The 12,235-nt window shown below is 34.3% G+C and overlaps 1 protein-coding gene across 2 annotated transcripts in view; it reads left to right on the forward strand.

The window, feature by feature from the left end:
* The window catches only part of MIB1 (MIB E3 ubiquitin protein ligase 1), a 173,627-nt gene extending 161,628 nt beyond the window's left edge, over positions 1-11,999 (forward strand). For both annotated transcript variants that reach the window (XM_069099761.1, XM_069099760.1), the window contains exon 21: positions 4,095-11,999. In XM_069099761.1, the coding sequence (XP_068955862.1) occupies positions 4,095-4,235 (141 nt within the window). In that variant the 3' untranslated portion in view covers positions 4,236-11,999. The remainder of the gene's footprint in view (positions 1-4,094) is intronic.
* The last annotated feature ends 236 nt before the right edge of the window (positions 12,000-12,235 follow it).

Here is a 12,235-nt window from a genome sequence, read left to right on the forward strand (position 1 = left end):
GGCAAAAAGCCCAAAAGTCAAGTAATTGAGTGGCAGCATGAGCAGGCAAAGGAAGCAAAACAAACAGCAGCCCAATTTTACACTCCTATTTTGGGGACAAAAAGGATCAAAGCATGGAACAGGAGGAAGACAGTGAAGTCAGAACTCCTACACCAAAAACTTCCAAGAAAAATACGAGTTGGTTACAGGCCATAGAGGAGCTTAAGAAGGATTTTGAAAAGCAAATAAGAGAAGTGGAGGAAAAATTGGGAAGAGAAATGAGAACGATGAAAGAAAATTATGAAATGAGAGTCAACAATCTGACTGAAGAAAAGAACACCTTAAAAAAATAGACTAACTCAAATGGCAAAAGAGGCTAAAAAAAGAAATGAGGAGAAGGATGCCTTAAAAAGCCAAATTTGCCAGATGGAAAAAGAATCTCAAAAGCTCACTGAAGAGAATCATTCCTTCAGAATTAGATTGGAGCAAATGGAAGCTAGTGACTTTATGAGAAATAAAGATACTATTAAGTAGATCAAACAAATGAAAAAAATAGAAGGCAGTATGAAATATCTCATTGGGAAAACCACTGACCTGGAAAATAGATCCAAGAGAGATAATTTAAAAATTATTGGACCACCTGAAAGCCATGATCAAAAAAAGAACCTAGAAATCATCCTTCAAGAAATTCTCAAGGAAAATTACCCTGATATTTTAGAACCAGAGGGCAAAATAGAGGTTGAAAGAATCAACTGATGACCTCCTGAAAAAGATCCCAAAAAGAAAACTCCTAGGAATATTATAGCCAGGTTCTGGAGTTCTCAGATCAAGGAGAAAATATTACAAGCAGCCAGGAAGTAACAATTTGAATATTGTGGAAACACAATCAGGATAACCCAGGATCTGGCAGCTTCTACATTGAGGGACTGAAGGGCTTGGAATGTGATATTCTGGAGGTTAAAGGAGCTGGGATTAAAACCAAGAGTTGCCTACCCAGAAAAACTGAGTATCATGTTTCAGGGGAAAATATGGTCATTCAGTGGAATACAGGATTTTCAGGCATTCTTGATGAAAAAACCAGAGTTGAACAGAAAATTTGACATTCAGATACAAGAAGCAAGAGAAGCATGAGAAGGCAAACAGGGAAAAGAAATCATAAGGAACTTATCAAAATTGAACTATTAACATTCCTACATGGAAAAACAATAATTGTAACTTATGAAACTTTTCTCAGTATGGGAATAGTTGGAGGGAATAGAAGTGTGTGTTTGTGTGTGTGTGTGTATACACATACATACATATACATGTCTATATAGGAGGGTATATGGGCCTGAATTCATATGTGAATGTGTGTATATATGTTTACAGGTATACATAGCTAGAGGGCAGAGGAAGGGATGATACTTAAAATATGAAATTAAGAGGTGAGAGAGGAATATAATGAGAGGGAATGGGGTAAAACTATCTCATAGAAGAGGCAAGGGAAAATGGTCACAATGGAGGGGAGGAATAGGAAGGCAAAAGGGAATGGGTCAACCTTATTCTCACTGAATGTGGCTTAGGGAGAGAATGACATACACACTAAATAGGGTATCTAATCCTACAGGAGAGTAGGGGGCAAGGGTATAATGGAAGGGAGGGCAGGCTGGTGGGGAGGGAAGTTGGAAGCACTCACTTTTGAAAAAGTGACAGAATCGAAGTAGAGAATAGACCAAGTGGGAGGTGGGATAGGAGGGAGGGAAATATCGTCAGTCTTTTACAATGTATCCAATATGGAAATGTTTTGCATAGCTACACATGTACAACCTATATTGAATTGCTTATCTTCCCAGTAAGGGTGTGTGACAAGGGAGAAAGGGAATGAATCTGGAATTCAAAGCTTTAAACTCAAATGTTTACATATATAATTATTATTAATATATAGTAATATATATAACAATTTTTAATACTATTTTACATGTAACTGGGAAATAAGATATACAGCTCTGGGGCATAGAGATCCACCATGACCTACTGGAAAGTTGAAGGGGGTATGGGAGAAGATATGAGAGAGAGCAGATTGGAGGAGGGGATATCCAATGGGATTGCTATTTTGGGGTGGTGGGTAAGGGGAAAAACGGGGAGAAAATTAACTCAAAATCTTGTGGAAATGAATGATGTAAACTAGAAGTTAATAAATCATTTGATAAAAAATAAATTGAATATAAACAGAATAATTTTTTAAAATGTCTGCTGGTCATCCACTTTGAGATCTCTGAAAAACAGTTGGAGATTGGAAGTCAGCAGAGAGATTGGTGCAGGACCTGTAAATTTAAGAATCATTAGTATGGAGACTATAATTACATCCATGGGAGCCGATGTACTTCACCAAGTAGAGAAGAGGGCCCAGAGAACAGAGCCCTGAAGGACAGGACAGGATTCAGCAAAGACTGAGAAGAGGAGTGGTCAGATAGATAAAAGAACAAGGAGATAGGAGATGCTTGAAAACTTAGGAGGAGGATGTGATCAGCAGTAGTGGAGACAGCAGAAAGTTCAGAGGATTGAGGATTTGGAAAAGGCCATTGAATATGGCAACTAAGAGATCATTGGTAACTTTGGAGAGAGCTGTTTTAGTTCAGTGATAAGATCAGAAACTATATTATAGGGGGTGAAGAAGAGAGTAACAATAGAGAAAGTGAAGGCACTCATTGTAGATGGATTTGGAGGAGAAGAGATAGAGATCAGTAGTTAGCAAGAGTAAAAGGATCCAAGTGAGTGTTTTTTTCAGGATGGCAAGGACATGGTCATGTTAATAGACAATAGGGAAATAAACCAGTAGACAGGATAAGATTGAAAATAAGTGATAGAATGGTGATGACAGAGGGGGCAGTCTGTTGGAGGAGAAGGGATGGAATGGGATCACTTAAGCAGATAATCGAAGGCACAACCTTATTGGTAAGGACTAAGGCCACCCCATCATGAAGAGATAATGATAATGAAGACTTCTGAGTGATAGGAGAAGAAGAGCGAAATCATGTCGAATGTCCTCAATTTTAACTGTAAAATATGAAGTTGGGTTCTCAGCTGAGCAGTTGGGGGGAGAAGGAGCCACAGGAGATGTGAGGAGGTATGAAAATGTTTAGAAGAGCCACCATGAAGAGTGTTATTGCCCTTTTTTTTTTGCTTTTTGGAGGGCATTTGGGGTTAAGTAACTTGCCCAAGGTTACACGGCTAGTTTTTTTGTGTGGGTGTTAAGTGTCTGAGGCCGGAACCGAACTCAGGTCCTCCTGACTCTGGGGCCAGGTGCTTTTACTCACTGTGCCACCTAGCCGCCCCAGAGTGTTATCATGAGTTGATAAGACTAGTAGTAAATCACCTAGCCCTAATGAAGGCCCAGTTGAAGTTGTAAAATCTAAGTTTATAGTGGACCCAGTCAGAATGTTTGCATTGCTTTTCTTTACCTTCATTTCACAGCATGTTGTAGGAGCAAAAGTGGCAGACAGTGGGACTCATCCAAGGCTGAGACTTGGCAGAGTGTGACTGGTGAAATAAGGGGCCTAAGAAATCAAGAGATGAGGCTGTTGTTGAGTTGAATTAGTTCACCAACAGGTCAAGATGGAGGAAAGAGGAGAGAGTAGTTAGTGCAAAGGAGATGGCCTGGGAAAGAATCTGAGGAGTCAAAAGATTGGAGACCACAATGTAGATGGGAGAGTAGGGTTGGGTAAAGGAAGTCAGCTGGAGAGGTAATAGATTATGGTTGGGTAAGGGGATTTCAGAATTCTTGAAGGTGGTGCATTTTATGGGTGATGACAAGATCAAGGAAACAGCCGTATTGAGCCTTTTTTTACCTTCTTTGTAACATTGCTCATCTTGGCAGCTTGTTTTTACCTTTATGTTAAAAGCATGTGGATACTTTGTTCCAAAAATCAAAATTGTAGAATACCAGTAAGTATTTTCCACGTATGGGGAAGAAAAAGAAAAGAACATCTGTAATTAAATTGCTTGTCATATTTAGAAAGGGCTACAATAAATTCTCAAGAAAAGTAATATGGGAAAGCTGATGATATCACAGTTGTGAGAAGTTGCATTTAATGTTTCCTTAGTAATTACTATTTCTCTTACACATTCTTTTACAGACAATGTGTCCTGTGTGTTTGGATCGTCTGAAGAATATGATATTTCTCTGTGGCCATGGAACATGTCAGCTTTGTGGAGATAGAATGAGTGAATGCCCTATTTGCCGCAAAGCCATTGAACGAAGAATCCTTTTGTATTAAATGAAAAATAGTAGTGTGTTTGGTTAGCTAAATGAAATTTAAATGCATTTGATAAAGCAGTTCTAGTGGAATACTGTATAATACTATAGCCTTGTAAAACATTATAATACTTTGACTTAATGTGCTAAAACCAAACAAACCACAAAACAGTATTTGGATAGTCATTTTAAAATTTGGATCAAATCCATGTAAGCCACAGTTAATTTTAAAAAGTTTTTTACTCCAGTCTTGTAGAGTATGGTTTGTAATAGGGCAGATTTAAAAATACATTTAATTCATCATTCTTTACTACATTAAATTTTCTTTTACTATTCAGTTTCATCAGCCCTTAGATGATATACTTTTTTGTGTTTTCTCTCATCCTTCACATTATGTCACATTTTTCATGAAGCCTAACACGGATACTGAAAAATTCACACCTCTTTAGAGTGCCTTATGGCACCAAGTGAAGTAGGCCAGTCAAACCATTACCTCATTCGTGTTCGTTCACGAGTCTTAGTGCAGTCTGAGGCTTGAAAAGGTAAACGAGCAACACCAACAAAAACTTCCGACTGCTCTGAGACTTTTGGGACACCCGGTATACAATCATAATTGTAGCCAGAGCTTTACATAATGTAAACAAGTTTGAGAAATGTTTTTTGAAGGTAGAAAGACTTCTGAACTTCAGAATCACAAGTCTGAATCAGGCTCTGCCACATACTGCCTGGGTGATGCTGAGGAAATCCTTTAACCTCACTGGAATTTAGTTAATTTATTTGTAAAATGTGGGAGGTCCATTCCAACTCTACATATGACCTGTACTCTAAAACCAGAAAGGTCTCAAATTTCACTTTAATTTCCAATGATTTTTTTCCAATTTTTTTTTTTTGGAGGGCAATTGAGGTTAAGTGACTTGCCCAGGGTCACAGGGCTAGTTTTTGTGTTGAGTGTCTGATGTCAAATTTGAACTCGGGTCCTCCTGACTCCAGGGCTCTATTCACTGAGCCACCTAGCCGCCCTAGGTTTTTTTTTTTTTTTAGGAAACAAACTAAAGTATGGAATAATGAGAGAACAATTACAACTTCATATGAACAGTTTCTTAGGTTGTAAAAGAAAAACTTGACTCTTGTTATTAGTTAACCTGAAAGTAATTGATATTCTTACTGGGGAAAAAAAGTAAGAATGGGCAACACAATGGGGAATTGAAGAAAATAATATTAAGGATCATTACCCTATAACACTGCAAAATAGAATTATTTATATGTATGTATAGCTTCTGGAAATTTTAAAAGACACTGCCCTTCTTCTATGACCTAGTACACTGTTATCATTAAGCCTTACAAAAAATCGTGTGAATACATGGCATATTCACCTCAACACTCCAGTTACAGTTACATAATTGCCAATACTGGTCTTGATCTGACCATTAAGAAGAGTAATTGCACCTTTCACAGGCCACTGAGTCTCTTCTTAGTAAATTAACTTTTCCAGCGCACTTAGAATAATGAACCTTCTAGAAGGCAGCAGTTTTCTCTTTCTTTTTGCAGGATCAGTTCCATTACTTTTGACAGTGTTGCTAATTCATTGTGTCTTTATAGGTCTTAAATGACATGATAAAGTTATCACTACAAGTTATTGGGGGTATCTTTGTATTTATAAATAATTACTTCAACCATTGCTTCTAGTGCCCTTCAGAAAATGTTTGAGAACAAAAGAAAAATGAATTTTTCATTTTTGGGGGAAGAGTTGGCTCTGGTAGTCAGTATAAGGATAGAAATAATATTCATTGGTGATATTATTTGCTTTGACACTATCATTGACTGTAGAAAATCTAAAGATTTCATAGTCTTTAAATGAGCAGAAGCATGCTGGCATAGCAAAAAGAAAAAAGGATTGAAGTAGAGTGTTTTTAGACCTTTCATTGCTGTATAAGTATGCATTGTCAGTAGTGTAGAGTTACAATATGTTGACTAGTACCTAAGCTCTTTTTTTTTTGGAGGGGGGAATGCAGGGCAGTTGGGGTTAAGTAACTTGCCCAAGGTCACATGGCTAGTAAGTGTTACGTATCTGAGGCCGAATTTGAACTCAGGTCCTCCTGACTCCAGGGCTGATGCTCTATTTACTGTGCCACCTAGCCACCCCTAAGCTCTTTATTTTTTATATGTATATGTGTATATATACATTTATGTACCATACATATATGCATAAAACACATCTCCAGTAAATTTTTTTTTTTTTACATTTTCTTTCTATTAACAACACTTCCTTCTTCAAAATTTTCCTGCTACACCTAATTAGAAGTTCAGGGTCTCTTAATCTGGGTCCCATGGATGCCCTTTGGCATCTGTTGGCATCTGTTTGGTATCTCTTGATAGGTTTCAGATCTGTGAACTTTGATGAAAAAAAATTACATCTTTATTTAAATATAATTGATTCCTTTGAAAATCCTGTGTATTTTATATATCTAAAAACATTATTCTGAGAAAGGCTTCATCAGACTGTCCAAGGGATCAATGAAAGTTAAGAAACTCCTGCTCTACCAAATACTGTTTCCAGATAGTTAAAGTATTATGTTGACTGATTAAGTGGACTTTTTTTGGCTAACCTGAGGATTGTGGTAATAATTTTAGTTCTGAAAATAGTAATTTTATTTAGCAAAACCTTTTCTTTGTTCCCTAACTCCTAGTTCTGAGATTCACTTTAAAGGGGACTTTTTGCCCTTTCAGACTGTTCTCAACAATTTTGTTTATGGTTTTAAAATACAGTATTCTAAACTTCTGTCCCAAAGTTCATAATTTTTTGTAGTTATTTATGGATTTGTGAATTTGTCAGTTATTACATTTCTGAAGTTATTTAATAATCCTTTTGTTTTGATCAGTTGAAAGTTCTTTTGTTTTTAATAATTTTGTGAGAAGATGATGAGCAGCAGAAATTAACATGTGTTCTCCAGCTATTTGAAACTTTGACCTCTGTTTCTTATCTCCCAGCAGTAGTTCCTGATAAGTTATTTCTTATCCTGTTAACCATCTCTTTTTATCCTGTTCTTACTAAGGATTTCTTATTGTTTTCAGTTATATGTTGAATTCTTAAATAGTTGGTTAGATCTCTAGAGGAGTCTAGTTTTAGAAAAGATGTTGGGCCACATAGATGTTGTTTTGCCTTAATGTCTTTCAGAAGAATCATGGTCACAATTGTGCCGTTTCCTTAATTTCTTCAGTATAATCCAGTAGTATGTATTCAATATCACATTGCACTGAGTTAGGTAACCAACCTTTTTGATGAGTTCGGTTTGAATTCTGAATTTCCAAATACTAATTAGTTATGAAACAGCTACTGAACTAATTTTTTATTTTGAGCTGATCTTTTTTTCCCCACCCTAATTTGAGCTAGGGAAGATGGTCAATGCAGTTTCCTGCACTGGAGGCCTTTGAAATTCTGTAGGCATGATCTTCATTCATGTATCCAATTTCTTAGCAATCTCATTTGGTGTTCTTTCCAGTGCATTAATACCTATCTGTTGTTGTTTTGGTGTGTATTGGGTTTTCTTTTTTTTTTTGAGGGAGATGTAGAAGACGTAAGTACATTGTCATATTTTTACATATATTACCCAAATTATCCTTACATATATTTAGCCAAATATATGTAGCTATTTTAATTTCATTGGTTAGTCCTTTTTAATTACCATATAACAAATTATTAAATACCCTAACCTTATTCTATAAGACCTGTCAAGTACCAAACTTTCAAAGTTCAGGGTTAGATCACATATTCATTTCTGGTATGTCAGGATTATCTGAATGTTGTGTTACAATTTTAATACTGTCAAATTCTGCTGGTAATTATATAATCACTGCTGTAATTTGATTTGGCATTCTGTATTCAACATCTTAGAAGTAGATTTTAAAATTAGCTTTGAAAAGAAAAAGAAGTACAATATGGTTTAACCACCATAAAACACCTATGGTATGCATAGTGCTGGGGAAAATAGAACATTTGGAGAAAACATCCCTTTTACTTGGATGTCAGAGAACATATCTTATTTGTCTCTTTTTACTCTCTATATTATAATACTGGAGTTTTCTGTTTTAACACTGCCAATTCTTGAAATAATATTAGTAAGTTTAAAATGAAAACTTACTGAAGGTGCTATTCTTTAAACACAATCATTTTATTGCACTTGTTTCTATTGCTGTGTACCATATACATATGTTGTAAAAATTTAAATGCCCAAAATGAAAACCCTTAGCACAAATTAAATTCTGTCAGGATAATACTAGTTCTAACCAGTAAATTAGTTTCATTGGCATAATAGGTAAATATAGCTTTAAAAACTGAATTAAGATAATGCTAAAGTTAAAACACTACAAACTGACAAATTGTGGAAGTTTTGTTTAAGTCTTAACTTTCCTAAATTTTTCTTAAATGACTGATTTGGTTTGCAAAACCATTTTTAACATATTTAAATCTATGTTACTTTTGTACAACTCATTATATCTATATCAAAGCACACTATCTAGGTAGCCTAAGAAGTTAATTCTGTCATATGTGCATACAATATACTTGTGCCATTTAGACTGTGAATGCTGCCAAATTACTCTTGCCTTGTTCAGTCAGGTGTTGCTTCCTTGTTCTCATAGGGTCTTCACTTAAACTTAGAATAGTAAAAATAGTAAGTAATAAAGAAGTGGTAGGATTTCAGAAAAGAGGAAATGGTGAAAAAGTAGAGGAGCAGGGCTGGGGCAGAGAGAGGGAAGATTGGTGTCAGAACATAGAGGAGAAGAGGGATTATTGAGGTCTCACCACAGCAGCCTGTGAGAAATATTTAATACCCAAAAAGCCATTTCAGGTAATCAGTTTTTCTCATATTTCACCACATTGGTCAATTGCTTTCTAAATTGCAAGTTTAACATGGCTTTGGATTTGGTCCAAAAGGGAAATCATTTAACCCCTCCCATAAATAACTCAAATATTTAACAATAATTGCTCATGTGGAAAACAATTCTAGAGAAGTTAAATTTTTTTTCTTCTATGTATATATAAATCAGGAAACAAATTCAGTAGTAACTTGCTTGTGTGCATTTCTTAATGATTTAATCAAAAGACTTAAAATATTGGTAGACATGGTCCTCAAAAAATATTTGTTGGCACTCCATCAGACTGAAAAGAATGTGCCAAAGGTTCCTTCCCTTCACTAATAATTACTCATTTTGATACAGTCATTTTGGGGGGAGTTTAAAAATGCCTATTCATTGAAGCATAGTTTTCCCCCTCATTTTTTAGCTAGAAAAAAATTACAAACAAAATTTTGTTAGCTCTGAATTTGAGCTGAGTGGGATTATAACATTTTCACAAATAGATGACTTGATAGTAACAGTGTAAATAGACTTTAAAATCTATTTGTGAATTTATTTTTGTTAAAACAGAAGAACCTAATTTGATTTTACCCATATGTTTTAATAGTAATACTCTCTGATAACATTTGATAATCATGTAGAGATGGAATTTTACTCAAGCAAAATTATAGCAGTATTAAGAATGGTATTTTGTGGCTAGTTATGTTTGAGGAAGCTTTTTAAAACTGGTTAGATCTGTTTGCTTTTCTATAGGAGAAAAATGTTTAGATTGTTTGAATTTTCTCTTTCGTAATTGCTGTTGAATGGTAGAAACATGGACAATTAATGTTGATCAGTTAATGTTTCATAGTTTAAGACTTTGAAACTTTCTACCTCCTTTCTGTCAAAGTGTTACATTTTGCCACTATTCTAGTCTTTAGAGTGAAAGAAAAGTGGAAATACGGAGTTGGTGGAGGGGTGGGGGGGTTGTTAGTGTTTGTTTTTTTAAAAATACAAATAAAACCAAACCACCCCTAAGACACTTGCTTTGGGGTTTTATCACCTAAGTTTGGTGCATATATTCATAACAAAGGGTTAAAATTGATCTTTAAATTTATAATGATAAAATTGCCAACTATACATACCATTCTCTTCCATTTTGTAGGCTGCTTGAATTAATTTCCTTTAAAACCAAAATGTTTTCTTCCCTCCCCACTTGTCATTTCCTTTTAAAGTTATAACTGCAGTCATTTAAAGTTCTGACTCAGGGCTTTTTTAACAGTTTAAGAAAATCCCTATATGTGTGTTAAATTTTTAGAAAACCCCACCCACATCATTGTTTAGTGCCTTGAAAGAATTATTGATTTGGCAACAATGATTAGGCCATTATAGTGTGCCTGTGTCTGTCAGTATATGCAGACATATGTGTCTCATCATTTAGATACTGCATGTGGGTACTGGGCATTGGTAATTCTGTAAAGGAAGTTTTGTAGATTTAAATTTGAAGATTATTTTTTAAAAACTGATCATTCATTTCCATGACAACTGTACTGATAGACAGAATAATTCTGTGTATATATGTTCATACTAAGTCACATGTATGAAATATCTGGGGAGAGGATCTAATATTTTACATATTTTACCTGTTTAGTTTGAAAGGAAGATTCAGTCTATAAACAGTGATGTTTTCCCTACACCCCTCAAAAATCTTTTGTGTTCTAACATTAACATTAAAAAAAATCTGCATGGTGTTTCTTAATAATCTTACTTTGTCCGAATTCACGAGTTTTTTTCCCTAAGCTTAGTATGCTAGTATCATCAGTCCAATATGCAATATATTTAGTAGAAGATAAGTTTTATTGACTCATTGTAACATTTTTAACATTTTATTTCCATCTCCCTCTCCCCCCATAGTTGTTAGATTTATATGTTCAATGGAATATGAAGTCTTTTGTGTGAATATAGCTTAATTTCTGTACTACAAATGATTTTGCTTATTAGTCTGAGTTTTTAAGAAATGCTTAGCTAGTCCTAAGCTTTTAAAATTAAATGCTAATAATATCTTCCTGTTAATAAAGTTTTATTATATAATGTCTTAATCTGCTTTTTTGAAAAATATTTTTTAAAGTATATGCATGAGTGCTAGATGCTTCAGGCATTTGGTATATTCCTTTCATATTTCACTTGTGATTGAAATCTTTTAACAATAGAGAAAGCAAGAAGCTATTGCCTTTTGTTGGCTTTGAGAAAATATGCCCCTAATTACTGTTGTAGAAGAAAAAATGTCCATATCCAAAAGAATTTTGTTTGTATTCAAAATTGTACCATGAGAAGAGCCTAAGAACTTAACTTTCATCATAACTGGCCCCCTCCCAATTAGGACTGAATATTATTGTTAAGAGATAAATGAGTAAATTTGACTTGATTTCAGTCAGAAACATTACCATAGGTGTTATTAGTCAACTGAACTTGATTTAATAATTTTTGTTCTTTAAAAGTGTGTTATAACTCAAAAATTGGTTTAAGTTTGCTTTTAGAAAATACTCATTTCAAAGCAGTAAATTATTTTGATAGTCTTCAAATTCATTTTGTAGCTACATCATAGAATAACAACTTCAAACTATTCTATTTAGTAAAATTAACTAAAGAATTTACTTCTAAAGTCATTGGGAGGTAGGAACTATTTCTAGTATAACACATTAGTCATGGATATTTGAGGATGATTTTGCTAGCATAGATTAGGAAGATAATTATTGTAACAACAACAACAAAATAGCTACTTAAACTGTTTAATTAAAGCAATCTTAGTGATTCACGAACTAGGATTAGGTCTGGATAACTCATGATTAAATCTTTTTTTTTAAAATACTGTATAATTTTCTTTGATTACATTAAAACTGTGCATAGGTTTGGTGGTTTAAAAAATAAATACACTTGACAAAATCTTAAATTATTTACATTTTTAATTACTGATTTTTTAAACTTATAGAGGTTATAAAAAAGCTTTATTACTTTGACATAAAATTTCATATAGCAAAAGTTATGAATTCCCTAACATGAGTGTGGATGATATCCTTAATTTGACTGGGAAGTTGAGACTTGGACAAATCAGTGTAATATGGAACACATAAACAAATAAAATATCTGTGACCATGCCTGAAATATTACTGAAGCAATCACAGGATTTCC

Source organism: Petaurus breviceps, unplaced genomic scaffold, assembly GCF_028583685.1.
Source record: "Petaurus breviceps papuanus isolate PSGF00001 unplaced genomic scaffold, PetGlider_PUasm1.0 38, whole genome shotgun sequence".
NCBI lineage: Eukaryota > Metazoa > Chordata > Mammalia > Diprotodontia > Petauridae > Petaurus > Petaurus breviceps.